General features: G+C 46.0%; 1 protein-coding gene across 6 annotated transcripts in view; it reads right to left on the bottom strand.

Moving 5' to 3' along the window:
• Positions 1-303: 303 nt before the first annotated feature.
• Positions 304-16,474, bottom strand: part of SLC5A11 (solute carrier family 5 member 11) — a 42,354-nt gene continuing 26,183 nt past the window's right edge. For all 6 annotated transcript variants that reach the window (XM_060122652.1, XM_060122653.1, XM_060122654.1 and 3 more), the window contains 8 exons: positions 15,820-16,025; positions 11,548-11,683; positions 5,331-5,438; positions 4,840-4,990; positions 3,160-3,328; positions 2,547-2,762; positions 1,698-1,866; positions 304-509 (listed from right to left, as the gene is read on the bottom strand). In XM_060122652.1, coding sequence (XP_059978635.1) covers positions 304-509; positions 1,698-1,866; positions 2,547-2,762; positions 3,160-3,328; positions 4,840-4,990; positions 5,331-5,438; positions 11,548-11,683; positions 15,820-16,025 — 1,361 coding nt within the window. The remainder of the gene's footprint in view (positions 510-1,697; positions 1,867-2,546; positions 2,763-3,159; positions 3,329-4,839; positions 4,991-5,330; positions 5,439-11,547; positions 11,684-15,819; positions 16,026-16,474) is intronic.

Below are 16,474 nucleotides of genomic sequence, written 5' to 3'. Positions count from 1 at the left end.
CCAGACGCACAGGCCCAGCGGCCATGGCTCACGGGCCCAGCCGCTCCACGGCACGTGAGATCTTCCCGGACCGGGGCACGAACCCGTGTCCCCTGCATCGGCAGGTGGACTCTCAACCACTGCACCACCAGGGAAGCCCCTTTAAGAAGAACAGGACTAACTAAATGTCATGTTGAAAGTGGTCCATAAACACCTTTGAAGCCTGGTGGTAAACAAACAAGGCTTTATTATTTTTTTCCTTCATTAAAAAATTGGGGCATTGATAGCAAACTGAGAGCTTGGACCCCTGGGTTCACCCCCATGTTAAGCAAAGTAGCCCCAGAGAAAGATGGCACAGCTGACGCAGATGATGAGGTTGACGTCCAGAAGGGTTTTCACCAAGGGGTTTTCATCCAGGGAAACTATGACAGGGTCTGTTCTGCTCGGCATCTCCTCCTTGCCCTTGTTCTCCACCCCACAGAGCCACAAGATGGCTTTCACCACTTTGGACTGCTTTTTGGTCATGTCACCTAAAAAGAACCCAGCAAATAAGGGTCAGAAGGATGGGCTGTGTCTCCCAGGCAAGAGAGAAGAGAGACCGGGTGTGTCCCACACACTGTGATAAATACTTTATGTTCCTTTTCTGGAAGGTATTCATTAAGACTTTGATTCTGGAAGACTCTTTAGTTCTAGCAGATTGGTATTTTGAGACTTTTCACCATCTTCAGGTGCAGAATTTCAGATGAAAAGATACAGACTCAGCCTAACTTGAGCAAAGCACACAGCTGGTTAGCAGAGGCAGAGGTGGGTTTAGGACCTTTTCTATCTGACTTCCTCCCTGTATTGCATCGCCTGCCAGGAGGCTGAAGAGAGATGTGCACTCTTGCAGGGAACTCTCTTTCCCCATTCAGAGCTGGGTCTGCAAAATCAGCTGCGGGTGGAGCCAGGTGGGTGACGTGTGGGAGTCAGGGGAACTGATTTTCTTATTAAACACGTCACCTCTACCAAGAAAGATTCTCTCATCTTTCTTGAAACACATGGCCTTCTGGATCTATCCTTGAGTTTCCCACGGGAGGATGACATGGGTTCATATCCACAATTATTATTTTTTTTAAAGCCATGTATGATGATTAATGACAACCACAGCCTTGGGTCATGGAGACAGTAGGGACTGGTGGGGACCCTGGCTAACTGTATATTCCAGGTCTAAGGAACAGCTGCTTTGCAGCTCCAGACAACTTTTGCCATGCAGACATATGGGCTCCATGTTACCAGATGTTCCAGTTTTTCAAGAGAAGATGGAAATCTGGAATGTTATGTGAAATCTCACAATTTTTAAATGTTAACTCACATTTTATTAAAAGAGTAGGTGAGCTAAAGCAAAATATGCCTGCAAGCTGCCAGTTTTAAAACCAGTCATTTAGAGAATGCCAGCAGTACCCCAGCCTACCACATAGGGTTTTGGGAGGATCAAATGAACCATGTTTTAGTAGGCACTCAACAAACACTGGCTCTAATTTTCCACCTGAGGCATCTGTTGAAAGTTACTAACCCTTCCAGTGGCCAGAGAGTGAGGGAGGACCAAACCCTGGGAGTCAGGCGATGCTAAAATTCCAAGTGTGCCCATTTTCTGGCTTGTGATTTGGTAGAAAAATTTCCCCTTAATTATATGATGCTTCTTGAGGTTCCTACTGTAACTGAAGAGCAAAGCAACTCACAGCTGTGGTTTTGGGGCATGTTTTCTTGGACAATCTCGAACTGGACGTTGGTTCTGCTGGCCTCTGGTGTCCTGTTCTGAGAGAGGGTAAGAGGCGGGGGAGTTGCTGGCGACACCTGTTCCTTCTGAACCATGGGGTCATGGCGAGTAAACCAGGTCAAGCGACTGACCTATGGAGCAGAGATGAACTGTGAGATGGGGTGGAGCGGTGACTTTCATCCCTTTCTCCCACCACCTTCCAACCCCAAGCTCAGCCTTCACACCCGAGTCTCTCCCAGTCTTGCCCTCTCACTCCACCCTCCAGAAAGCTTCAGCTCCCAGCGCTCTTCAGAATCAATGGACATTTCCCCCACTCAGTCCCCCATCTTTCTTGAACAGCCCTAATTCTCCAGTGGGGATCTCACCCTTCCTCATTCTAGTCCCCAGAGCTTAACCCTAGCCCGTGGGTGTGGGGGGAACCCTGTGATCAGCATGGAGCTCATCCATGTCTCTGGCCACGGGGAGTAAGTTGGTTCATGGCTGATCATGTGTCTTGAGCTGACTCCATCAACGGGCATCAGGAACTTCACTGGAAATGCTGGGACAAAAACGCTTATGCTTTTGCTTAATGAGAATAAGACAGGATGTATCCCTAAAAGCTACTGGGCCCACAAGGGGCCTGAGAACAGAAGGAGAGGTGAGAGATGAATTCTGATGGTCTTTTCAGTATCCTGAAATCAAGTTCTTCCCAAGACCCAGCCCTGGACTTTTCAGCTTTTTGAACAATCAGTCCTCTTCACTGAAGTCAATTGGGTTTTCTGTCACTAGCAGTGAAGGGTCTCAACGGATACAGTGTCAAACCCAGAAGTACCATCTCCTTGGAGGGCGGCTCTGTGAACCAGCTTACGACGGACACAGTGATCAGGGTGACGGAGGACAGAATCATGGAGAAGTAGAGGTAGTGGACATCCTTTACCACAGCTGGCCGCTCATCTGGCTGGTCACACCGAGGCTGCACATAAATGAAGTCCAGGACCAGACGAACCAAGCCTAGGAGAAGGCCCAAGATGAGACCGAAGAAGGCGCCCTGTGAATCAGAGCAAGGCCGTCTTAGACACGGGCAGGGCTGTGGGGCGTCCGGCACAGGCCTCCGGAAGCCTCGGCAAGCCCCCTTGAGAGTGTGGCTTTCTAGCGACGGTCACAGCAGGGGTCAGTGATTCGAAAAGGGCTGGAGATACTTACCTGTTTATCTTTTACATAGAATTAATCAATGACATATAATTCCCTGTTAATTCAGCTTCCCTGTTTAAGGACAAAATGCATCAAAATAGAACCCTCATTGCTTTTTTTCAAAAGCCAGCTAACACCCTCCCTGTATCTTCCCGCACAGAACTCATCCTCCCTAATGACACCTGATATCCTCATGTCCCTCTCCAGTCCCCTTCTCTCCCATCCGATGGGCTGAAGGGCTGATCCAGGGCTACCTTTTCGTTGGTCCGCTTCCAGAAACATCCCATGATGAAGACCACAGCCACGGGAGGCTGCAGGTAGGAGCTGATGGACTGGATGTAGATGAAGAGTTGGCCGCCCTGGCTGGCCTGGACCACAGGGATCCAGAGGATGGAGACCAATACCAGCAGCAACACAAACACCCTGGTGCCGGATGGAGAGAGACCCCCCCCCCATTAGTGTTTTATCTCCCCTGAACGCTTCTCTCTCTTTTTTATAGCTTTTCGGAGGTAGAATTTATATGCCATAAGATTCACCCATTATAAGTGTGCAATGCAGTAACTTTTAGTAAATTTATAGTGGTGCAACCTACACCACAATCAAGTTTTAGAACGTCCGTCACTCCGAAAAGTCCCCCCATGCCCATTTACAACTTATCCTTGTTCCCACCCTAAATAAGCACTTATCTACTTCTGTCTCTACAGGTTTGCCTTTTCTGGAGGTTTCAAGTAAATGGTATCATACAATAGGTGGTCTTTTGCAGTTGGCTTCTTTCACTTAGCATGTCTTAGCACGAGGTTCATCACATATCATGTATCAATATTTCATTCCTTTTTATTGTTGAAAAATATTCCATTGAGTGGATACGCCATTGTATACCATTGTTTATCCTTCACCCATCAGTGGACATTTGGATTGTTTCTACTTTTTGGCTATTGTAAAAAATGCTGCTATGAACATTTGTATACAAGTCTTTGTACAGCCAGATGGTTTTATTTCTAGGGATGCAATTGCTGGGTCACATGGTAAGTTTATACTTAGCTTTTTAAGAAAATACCAAACTGCTTTTGAACAGTTGAACCATTCTACATCCCCACATGCAATGCACAAGAGTTCCAACTTCTCTGCCTTCCTGTCTGCCTTTTTGATTACAGCCACTCTAGTGGGTGTGTAGTGGTATCCTGCAGGAACTTTCTAGACTACAATCTCGCTTTTTAGATTATTCTAGATGACAAGTCCTTTGTCAGATATATGGCTTGCAAATATTTTCTCCCAATCTGTGGCTTGTTTCTTTTTTTTTTTTTTAATGGATTATGCTTTTGATGTCATACCTCTCCTAACCCAAGGCTGAGACAGCCCTTAGGTACACCTTCTTGAGGGGCAGAGTCCCAAGATGCTTATTAGCATATATTTTACATAAAATGTACATGCCACTCACTTCGGTCATTTTCATCCCCCCCATTAGATATCAGGACTTTGCACAAGACTTGTTAGAGAAACCTTGCCCCCAACCCCCAGAACACCCTTCTCCCTTTTACCTGGCTAACTCCTATTCACCCCTCAGGTCCCAGTCCAAGTTGAAGACTTTTCCTCTGACTCCCTAGGTGTCCTGGCTCCTCCATCATAACATTCACTGTGGTTATAACTACCTGTTTACTTATCCTTTTCTTCTCCTAGCTCCACAAAGGCAAAACTGAGTCTTTTCTTTTCACTGCTCTATGCCCGGCACCTGGCACATAGTAGGTGCTCACTGAATAGCTCTTGAATGAATGAACGCCTTACTCATCCACGGAACCCTGATGCCATCAGAGGAGGCTGAGACAGCCTGGAGAAGTCGAAGGCTGGACTTTCCCTCTGGGTGGCTCAGCTCTCTCCTCCCTGGGTTATCTGGACTTTTCACACCCCTGCCCGGCGCCAGCCCAGTAAGACTTTACCTGCCCACAATCATGAGCTCCTTCTCAGATGCCCGAGGCCGGAGATGATTCCAGAGGTCCATGGTGAAGATGGTGCTGGCACTGTTAAAGATGGAGGTGAGGGAGGACATGAGCGCTGCCACCATCACAGCCATCATGAGCCCGCGGAGCCCTGGGGGCAGAAGGGAGGTCTTTGGGCCTCAGGCTTTTTCTGCCTTCACCGCTGACCCCATTTCCCAGGCCCATAGCCAGCTGGTCCCGAGAGGTTCAACTCGGAGGAGGCGGAACTCAGGGGTGGGAGCCAACAGGAGGGACTCAGAGGGGTGGGTGGGGCAGAGCCCCCTGCGTAGCCAGGGCCGGAGCTTTATCTGGGGGCTTAGTTCCTCAGCCCAGAGCTCATTCTTTCCCACAGCCCTCCCATCTTGCCCCCCTCCTCAGATTAGAGCCCAAGCCAATGTCCTCCTTTCTGGGTGCCCCGGGGGCACTCAACTGAGGGGTGAAGGGACCATTACCTGTAGGCAGGAGTTCCAGCACAAGTTTGGGATACGCGATGTCAGAGCAGCCGGCGGGGTTGCTACAGACCTTCTGGCAGATTTCTGGGTCTGCACAGGCCACTTGGTCTACGGAGGAAACAAGCCCAGAGCTAAGCAGACGGACCCTCAGAGGCCCAGGCCCGGCCCAAACACGGCCTGGCGCAGGCCAGCACCAGGAGACAGGGCTACTGTAAATAAGCGTACAGTCCAGTGAAATAAAAAGGAGCCTAGACTATCATGGCCTTGTTACTTAACCATTCTGGACCTCAGTTGCCGTATCTGCAAAACTGGGACAGTAACAGAACTCTACTTCCTAAGATTATAGTGAGGATTAAATGAAATGATATACATTACACACTCAGCACAGAGTCTGGGACACAGGAAGTGCTGAATACTTTTCAGCTGTACTATTGTAACCCAAAAAAAGCCGAGACACCTCACGGCCAGTCTCAGCACAGTGCCTGACATCAGGCTCCCTAAGCCCCCCAAAAGGACACGAGCAATTTACATCTTTACCTAAGTTCATCAAAAGTGCAAAGGAGAATGCCCTCACTTGACACATGGCAAATATTCTAAAAGTTCCTCTTTTCCCCATCTCCTTCTCAACAGTATACATAGTTCAACAGCTGTTCCTCATTTTAGACTCATAAGAACCCAACCAGGCTCTGAATTTCTCTCTCCTCCTCTCTCTCCATTTCTGTATCAATTCTTTTCTCTCCTGAACAGCATTTTGATTTTCTAGTGTAAATCCATGCAGACTTCCTGGCACCTCTAGTTCTTCATCTCTATCGTGATGAACACACGCCAAGCTTAGAAGCATAGACCTCCTGCTTGGAAGACAGAAGAAGAGATTGAAAAATTATACGAGTGTGTGGCGCAGAGTAGATGCTCGATACATTTTTCTTGGGGAGAGACCAGCTATCTCATTATTAGGGTAATCTTTACAGAGGGGAAGGGACCTGGTTATAATCACCCAGCAAGGTCATGTCGGAGACAGAACAGGTCGCTCAATCCAATCCAATCTTTCAGAGAAGGAAGGCCAAGAGAGTGTCGGTTGTTTCAGTGGTCCGGCGCGTGTGTTTGAATGATAGCTTTCTTGTTACTTTCTGTCTTCCTCATATCTGAGCTGAGCCACACTCCTCACCACCAGCTCAATGCCAACACACCACCACTTACCCCCGCTGGACCACTTATAAATCCTCAAGTCTCTTTGGCCAGCTGCATCTAGGAATAATTCCCATAAGTAACTCCTAGACCCTCCCTCTGCTCAATCCAAAGGCTTCTGTCCTTCTTCCTCATTCTGATGAGTAACACTGCCTTCCGTCCCACCTTCTATGGCAAGTGGGAACGACCTCGAGCCTCAGTTTAGGGGTGGGCTTGGAGCCCTTCACTGCCCACACCCATCTCCTCCCCCATTCTGATGCAGTATCAACGTCATGATGATCCTGTAGCTGAGGCCTCAAATTCACAAGTGGCCTCCAACAGAGATGTTTGACAGTATCTCCAGATGAGGTGGTATGTCTAGTCTTTATATTTTTATATGTGTTAGAACTGTTAATTTAATAAATGTAAACATTTAAAGTACATCATAACTTTAAAATCTAATATTGTTGGGGTTTTTTTAATTTAAAAAAATTTTTTTTATTGAAGTATAGTTGTATAGTATAGACGTTTACAATGTTTCAGGTGTACAGCAAAGTGATTCATATATAAAAAGAATATATAAAAAGAATATAGTTCCCTGTGCTCTATAGTAGGCCCTTGTTGTTTATTTTATATATAGTAGCGTGTACCTGTTAACCTCAAAGCCCTAATTTATCCCTCCCCTAATATTATTGATTCTGGTTTGTTTTTTTTTTTGGCCACGCCATGTGGCTTGTGGGACCTTAGTTCCCCAAGCAGGGATCGAACCTGGGACCCCTGCAGTGGAAGCGTGGAGTCTTAACCACTGGACCGCCAGGGAATTCTCGATCCTTCATTTGCTTTTTTAAGATAGCATAATACCTAAGAAATGGAAATCACACCAGGCTCCTTCATCCATTAGGAAGCCCAAGGACTATCTGGTCTTTGTAAAGTTTCTCCACTCACTGTTATGTCTTGTCAAAGCTGGGACCCTTCCCTCCACTTACATCCACCAATGAGAGAGGAAATGGGTGTTGTGGCCACAATTCATAATACAAGTAACAACTGCTATGGAATAAAAGTAGATGCCTCCAAAACTCTGATTCAGTCTTAGACAAAATTAAGACCGCAGACCAAAAATGATATTTGACAGGAAGTATTGAGAAGAAACAACCTCGTTGAGAAAAATGCCTTTGAGAGGTCAAAAATGCCTTTGAGAGAGAACAATCCCTTGGCTTGTTTATGACTTGTCTGCGGAAGTTTAGGAGAAGATTAGAAAATAGTTATATTCCTGTGGCCAGAACATGGTATGGAGCCTCCCAAGTGGGGCGAAGATCTTGCTTATTATGTTCCAATCTTGTGGGTTTGGACTCTCGTTGTCCAAAAGCTCCTCTCTTCAAGGGACACCAAGAAGGAGCAAGACTCCCCCTGAAATCATTCATTTAATGACCTAGTTTTTGTTTAACCTTCTAGGAATGCAACCTTCAACCATGAAACACATGACAGACACAAAGTTTATAAAGCATGTTTAGGGCAGAAAATTGTGTTTGTTCGTTCAGGCTAAAGAATAATGTTCATCACAGGGAAACTAGTTGGCTCAGCTAAGTTATAAATGAAACCAACAGCCTTGTGATTGTTAACCCACCATTCTCTAATATCAGCTCATCTGTCTTGGGTGAATTAATCAACCATTTCATATATGGAGTGGATTCCCTTGTCAGATCCTATGATGCTTGACATAAAGGATGGCTCTAGCAGAGTCCAATCCAAACACAGCACCAAACCTCCTTCTTCCAAATGCCAACATTCATGGAAGTTCACTACGACTCGGATGCTGCAAATAAACACTGTACATACACCTTCTCATGTAATCTTCACAACTCCATGGGGAAGATATTGCCATTATACCTATTTCAGAGACAAGTAAACTGAGGCCCATAGAGACTAATAACATCCCCAAATCATAAAGCTAGTATCGTGGATAGGATTCAAAACCTTAGCTTATTCCAAAGCTCAGGTGGAGATGATTGGCTTTGTAAACAGGAACATTTCTAGACTCTCGTGTTTCATTGTTTTGAGGGTTGTTTTGTTTCTTTCTTGGTTTCCATAGAGTTCCTTTATAAGTGGGCGCTATTCCTTGGATGGACTAAGTGGAAGAGGATGTTTTCCACGTTCAAGAGAGCTCAGGATCAGAGCATCATTTTAGGCAGTGCTGGACCCATTTGAAGATTCAGCAGGTTGCTGATGGAGCTGAGATAGAGAGAAGGGTGGAAATGGGTAGGAACAGTGGCTTGGCCTGGCACCTGGCCCTTTAGACCAGGGCTTCTCAATCTTCTGCCGGGCACCACCCCCAGAGATTCGGATTCAAAAGGTCTTGGACGGGACCTGAAAGTTTGCATTTTTAACAAGTTCCAAGGCAACCCTGATGCTGCTAGACTGGGAACCACACTTTGAGAAGCTCCAGTCAAGACCTTCAAATGCACTGCACCCACCTCACCATCTCCACCCTACCTCACTCCCTTAAATTCCTTTCGCACTATTGCTAGTACCAAATGCTAGAGTGTTTTGATATCAATTTTCTCTTACTTTTTCATGAGTACCAGACTCATCTGTTATGTTATAAACTCCCTAGGGGCGTGGAGTGTGGCATTATGTTTCACTTAACAACTGTTATTGACTGGCTGACTGCTAAGAGTGAGGGTCAGGGTCTTGTTATTGATCATCCTGATACTGATCCTAAGTATTGATGTGATTTCCTGAGAGAGACAGTAGCATGATTAAGAGTCAGGTTTTGGAGGCAGATGCCCCTGGATTTAAATCTTGGCTTACCCAGCCCTAGCCAAGTAACTTCCAGCAAGTCCCCTAACCTAGGAGTGATCTAGAGTCCTCTTTTTTCCTTAACAGCTTCATCCAATCCATCATTCATCTGGTTGGCTCCACTCTAAATTATATTTTCAAACCATCCACATGAGTAACCTGTTGCCTCTTCACAGAGGCCTTCCCTGGAAACCCTGTCATAGGAGCCCCTGCCCAGCATTCCCTGTGATGTTTTCCTATGCATTTTCCTCACAGCACTTAGCACAATCAATGAATAGCTCACTTACGTATTTTTTGTCTCCTTCACCACTAAAACGTAATCCCCCCCAACAGCAGGGATACTGTATGTCTTGTTCCCTTATGCATCCCCAGGCTCTTCTAGAAAAAGGCCTGGCAGATAATTGGCTTTCAAAATATTTGTTGAATCCATGGAAGAATAATAAATGAGTGAATCAATTAATTTCTCTGAGCTTTAATTTCTTCCTTTCTTTTGGCCACGCGGATTGCTGGATCTTAGTTCCCCGACCAGAGATTGAACCCACACCCTCGGCAGTGCAAGTGTGGAGTCCTAACCACTGGACTGCCAGGGAATTCCCTGATTTCTTTATCTATAAATGAAAATAACAATAGTACCTATCTCATAAGGTCCTTTTGAGGAATCAATGAGATAAAACATGTATAGAATAATAAAAGTGAACACTTCTATAGTGTTTACCACGTGCCAGGAACTGTTTTAAGCCTTAGGAAATATTATCCCCATTTTACAAGTGAGGAAACAGAAGCACTTAACAGAAATTAAGTGACTTATTCAAGGTCACGGGAGCCAGGAAGTGTCAGAGCCAAGGTTCAGGCAAGGCATTTCAGATCAGTGTTCATATTCATAACCGCCACACTCCACTGCAAAGCTCCTCACACGGGGACTGGCCCTTAGCACAATGAATGTTGGTTGCTTTAAGCCACTTTCTTTGTTCATATGTCGCCTTCCCCTTAGCTGTATATTTTCCATCCAGTCGCCATAAAACCAAGATCCCAGTTCTTATCCTCATCTGGGATTTTTCAAGCCTTGTGCCGCTTCCCTGGAAAGAGGACCGATGGCTCTGGGTTCGTCATCCATCAGGGCTGGAGAAGCGCAATCCCGGCATCTGGCACCACGGACGGCTCCCCATCCTTTCTCTTCCCCAAGTCCTTCCACCTAATCCATAGTTCTAAATTATTTTGACAAAACTTCTGGACTGGGGCTTCCCTGGTGGCGCAGTGGTTGAGAGTCTGCCTGCTAATGCAGGGGACACAGGTTCGAGCCCTGGTCTGGGAGGATCCCACATGCTGCGGAGCAACTAGGCCCGTGAGCCACAACTACTGAGCCTGCGCGTCTGGAGCCTGTGCTCCGCAACAAGTAGAGGCCGCGATAGTGAGAGGCCCGCGCACTGCGATGAAGAGTGGGCCCCACTTGCCACAACTAGAGAAAGCCCTCGCACAGAAACGAAGACCCAACACAGCTCAAAATTAATTAATTAATTTTAAAAAAAAACAACAACAACAACTTCTGGACTAACCATTTCATCCTAACCCTTTCTTTACCTCTGCAACGTCATGTAAGATAAGGCATAGGGGAGGGAGATTTCTGCCCGTTTGAGTTAATAACAGCTTGGGTCAATACAGGGTTAAACTTAATGAGGCAGAAAGGAGATTTCTTCCACACAGATCACCAGTTCCTGACATCACAGCGACTCCCAATAACATCCCCCACCCCTAGTCCTGTTTAATCCCCATGCTGCCAACCTCATCCCTCTACCAAGTTTAAAAAAAAAGGAAAAAGCTAAGACAGATACTCTAGAGGTTTTGATATCCCTGATTTTGTTAAGAAAAGGAACCCCCAAAGGGTTCTATTGGGCCGAAGTTGCCAAACCACTGGGTTCAAACATTGCAGTGTGAGGGGAGCCCTCTCATGAGGTGTCAGGGAGCTGACATCTGGAACCATGAGATTTTAGCCTAGTTTGTGGCTTCAGAAAATATGTAGTTGAGGCGAGGCCCCAGATAGGTCTCCGTTTGATTTGGCCTGGGACATTAATAGGACGTCCTCATTGAACCAATGTTGGGAAACAGCACTGAGTCAGTAGCTGCCGGGATGGAAGCACCTCAGCTGAATCACCAGGAAGGGACTCCAGCTGCGTTCTTGAGGGGCAGTCAGTAAGACGTTCAGAACACTCCACAGGGTCTGAGACTCACAGACAACCTCTCCTCCCAACTGTCTTCTTACCTGGAAAGAGGACACGGCTGACCATACCAGGGAACACCATGATGAAAAGGGGCAGGACCTTCAGGTATGCGGCCATCAGAGAGCCTCCTTTGGCATGGGACAGGTTCTTGGCAGCCAGAGTCCGCTGAACAATCACCTGGAAAACAGTGGTGTGGTTGGAAGTTGAGATAGATTTCTCTTAAGGCCAGCTAGGTGCGTATGGCTTCTTTGTAGGCATAGTAGACCCAGGAGCTCGGTTTGCCTGCCTTCTCTAAGGAAACATCTCTCCTATTCTCAATCCCTGTGATCCAGTGGTCCAGTTGGGGTAGCTATACCAAGGCAGAGAAATCAAGAACGGGAAGGAGGATAGAAGAGGAATGCAAATACTTTGCTAGGAGTGATGAGTTAAGAGAAAGAGAGGATCTGAGATATTGCTACCAACAGGATTGGCATGTCTGGACTTGTAGTTACTGCATACGGTGTGCCTAGGTCTTATCCTGACCCGCTCCTCTCTGTTGGGTGGCATAAGGTAGGTCTTGTTAAGATTTATCCACTTAGAACAGATTGGTGGTTGCCAGAGACAAAGGGTGGCGGGTGGGCAAAATGGATGAAGGGGATCAAAAAGTATAAATTTCAGTTATAAAATAAATAAGTCCTAGGGATGTAGTGTACAGCATGGTGACTATAGCTAATAATACTGGATTGCATATTTTTAAGTTGCTAAGAGAATAGATCTTGAAAGTTCTCATCACACACAAAAAAAGTCTCATCACAAGAAAAAAAATTGTATTGATAACTGTATGGTGATGAATATTAACTAGATTTATTTTGGTGATGATTTTGCAATATATACCAATATCGAGTAACTAAAACGATTTATCCACTCAAAGGGAATGACAGGTTCTAGAGTGTTTTCTGAGTAGAAGACTGGTCCCCCAAAATCCTGCTCCAGGCTTCAGATTGAATCTACATGAACTCAGAACTTTCTCTACTATTTCCTTAGTCTTTGGATCTTGAAGCATCTGGAGAAGTTGCAGAGGCCTTGGTGAGTTACTAGAGCTTTTATGAGTTGGTTCAGTGAACTGTGGACAAGAGGAGTGAAATGTCATTACCATTATGGTGCTGTGGTGAGCAGGACAAAGTGGGAATTCTTCCCATTTTTTAAAATAATGTTCATCAATGGCATAGGCTTCCTAGAGCATCCTGCTGCTTCTTTTGAAACCCATTCCCTCTCCACAAGGCTACCCTGTCATCGTGGGTACGGAATCTGCCTGATCCAGGGGTAGGCACCTGACCCACCCCTGGCCAATCAGAGCCCTTACACAGGGTATTTGGATTTGGGACTTGGAGAGTTGTCAGTCTCTTTGCAGTTGGTCTGCAGTGAGAGACCATGAAGTCAGCAGGTAAGAGAGAAAGACAATGGAGAAAGAAACCAGAAAAAGTTCCAGCACTTTCTGAAGGCTAGTTCAGCTTCCTGCCGTTCGTATTCCATGAGCTAATAAATCCCCTACCCTTTTCCTAAGCTGGTTTAAATTTGATTTGTTTTTTCTGTGACTTGCAACCAAGTGTACCCTCACCTGCACAGATTATTATTATTGGTTTGGATGTTGTCAGTGAAAGACTCTAAAACGTGGCATCAGCTTATATGAGGAAAGGTGAAGGAGCAGTGAGGATCCCTCTATCCAGAGCTGGGAAGTCAGCTGTTTGTTACCTGTCATTTCTCAGGACTCCAAACACACACCTACTGGGCTTTCTAGAACACTTAACAATGTGATAGTTACATGGAACGATACAGCAACCATAGAATACTTTTTACTGCTTCATAAAGGTGCCAAAAAGAGGCATGCAAGCTTCAGTCCTTGTCGGTCCATCTGGAAGGAAAGAATTCAGAGCTTTGGAAAACCAAGCCCTTTCGACAGGAGATCCAAAGCTGTGACTGAGAAGAATGCTGGCTTTTATTCCCATGAAGCGGAGCCTCCAGCTGAGTAAGTTTTAAGAGACTTGTGCTGCTCAAAACCCCACAAGCCCTGGGAAGAGGGTGTCGCCCTGTACGGCAACCCCCGGACCCAAGTAATGGAGCATGACTCATAGGAATGTTATGAAAATCAATGAGTTAACATATAGGAAATGCTTATATCAGTTACTGGTAGATGGTCCAGCATCAATCAATGTTCGTGTCATTACGATTATCGACTGTCATTTACCTCTTCCGTCTCTGCCCAGGAAGATTAGGAACACGCCCCCAATCAGTGAACAGTGAATGCTGCTTTGTCTTTCTCCTGCTCTGAAATGAGCTACGTAGGGCAGCACCAGCCCAAGGGACTAACACAGTCTTCGGACTCAACAGAATTCAGCTCAGCAGCCGCAAAACCAGAAGTCATGGGGTCCAAGGAGGGCTTGGGTTTCTGGCCCCTCTGGCCCTGCCTGCCCTTTGGAAGAAGATCAAGTCATCCCGGATTAATTAAGTCCCCAGGCTCTCGAACAATGCGAGGTGGGTTGGAGGTGGGCTTCAAGGGCTGCACACTGGAATCCCAGCTAGTAAGGGTGTGAGGCATCTCAAGGAAATATTTGTATAGATTAATAAATATAAGCTGTTGAGCCATGTCAAGAGCAGTAGCATAAAACCATAGCAAAGGGCTTCCCTGGTGGCGCAGTGGTTGAGGGTCTGCCTGCCGATGCAGGGGACGCGGGTTCGTGCCCCGGTCCGGGAGGATCCCACATGCCGCGGGGTGGCTGGGCCCGTGAGCCATGGACTGCTGAGCCTGCACGTCCGGAGCCTGTGCTCCGCAACGGGAGAGGCCACAGCAGTGAGAGGCCCGCGTACCACAAAAAAAAAAAAAAAAAAAGCAAAAATGTAACGTTTTAAACAGTTTATTAAATGCACCTGCAACAAAAAAGACTATGAGCAAATTCCTAATGCTCCCCTTTTTCACAATTATTAGTAACCCCGCTAATGAGGAAACAGAGGCTCAGAGATCTTAGACGGTGTCCCAAGGTTATGCCACCTGAACTTGATTCCAGGTCTGTTAAGGTTAAAGCCCAGGCTGTTAGCCTCAGTCTGAGCTGTCTCCCAGGGTCTCTCCAGCCTGAGATTTGCTAAGGAAGAGGAGGGGTGCTCTCTCTTAAAGGGGCACTATTGCACCCATCTCTAGCTCTTGGTTTCTAGCTCTTCACTCAGGAGTTCTGACCCTTGGGGTGACCTGGATTCACTCTCTGCAGTGTCCCCTCCATCAATTCAGTGGTCCGACTCCACGATCATTATTTTATTTAAAGTCTCATCAGCCCTGAATATGAAATAGGGCTTCCAAAATGGCACACAGATCTCTGATCATTAATATAATGGAAAAAGCTATTTCAACAGATGATATATTCACAGGGTTTGAAACCTGAGAAAGTATAAACAGGTGTGCAGTGAAATGGCTTCCATCCATCCTGGCACATCTGCCCACCTCCCTGCCCACAGGTAACTGCTCTTAGTTTTATATACATCCATCCGGAGTTTCCTTCAGCACATACAAGCAAATGCAAATATGGATTCTATCCCCCCCACACACCTTTTAACACAAAAGGGCTTATTATACACACCACAGTGCCTTTTGCTTTTCTCATTTCTTTCTTCATACCAGTTATATATTTGCTTTAAGGGCTTTGCTTTGGCGGGTCCCTCTGCCTGAAACTCTCCTCTCCAACCATCACCAGAGCCCACTCACTCTCCTTAGCTCAGAGGTCACTTCTCAACCATGACTCCCCTAATCACTCTATTTTAGATGACACTCCCACACCCTCCATTTCCACCACCCCCGCCTCTGCTTGTTTTTTTTTTTTTAATGACAGTTATCACCTTTTAACGTTCCCCATAATTTACTTATTGCCTGTCTACCTCCACCAGAAGAAGGTGAGCTCCGAGAGCCTGTTTGATTTGTTGACTTGTGATTTCCAAGTGGCTGGCACATAGAGCACACCTAGTGAGTATTTGTGGAGCAAATAATACCAATACCAGTTTTAACCTCTCTTTAAAATGTTTCATCTCTTTTGCTTACTGGATCCTTCCAGACATCCAGTAGGATGTATCAAGCTTTCCCCTTTGCAAATATCAGTAGCTTTGGATTTTCTGCGACATGAGTAAGAATAAGAAGATAACACGTAGAGCAGTAGAGAGAAAGAAGTTCTCAAGGATGTTTGGGGAGAAACGCAAATAAGAGAACAGATAGCGGGAGAAAAAAACTCAGCCTCCAGATACTCCAAGGAAGGAAGCGTCCCCGAGAGCAGCTTTCTCAGCCTGCTGCCCTGTACCTGATCGGTGCACCAGTACCAGAGGGACGGGATGGACATTCCAAATAGGATCCCAGGCCACGGGAGATCAGATGTCAGTGGGTCTCGGAAAATATGGAAGGCATCTTCCCGGGGCAGCCCACAGCTGCTGTTCCCACTCCGGTTGCTGGCCACAGCCAAGAAGTATTTCTCTTCCAGGCCTTCCAACCCGCCGACTGCAGCGAAACCTAGTATTCAGAGGAAACCCAAATTTGCCAGGAACTCAGACTGATCCACAGCAACTCATGAGGGGATTGTTGGGGATTGGTGAAATCCTACTTAGAACAGAGATACCAAGGAAAGTTAGTTGACTTAAAGGTTCTTCGCCTTTTTTTTTTTTCATGCCTTTGGTAGTGACTATGGATTGCTTCTCAGAATAATATTCCTAAATATACAATACACAATACATAGATTGTAAAGAAAACCAAATATGTTGAAAGCACCCATCAAACCATAAAAACTCTGACGTAGTAATTTATTTATTTGCTCCATTAAGTAGAAAGACCCCACAGTGGGTCAAATAACAATTTAGTTTTAAAATAACCATGGACACAGTGTTTCAATACATCAGAAGCAACTGTAAAAACATTTGGATAAAAACCTCGGGGGGTATGCTTTGCTATCAAAGTCACAGATA

Source organism: Lagenorhynchus albirostris, chromosome 15, assembly GCF_949774975.1.
Source record: "Lagenorhynchus albirostris chromosome 15, mLagAlb1.1, whole genome shotgun sequence".
Taxonomy (NCBI): Eukaryota; Metazoa; Chordata; class Mammalia; order Artiodactyla; family Delphinidae; genus Lagenorhynchus; species Lagenorhynchus albirostris.
The sequence above is the reverse complement of the archived record's forward strand: the minus strand, read 5'-3'. Positions and strand labels throughout refer to the sequence as shown.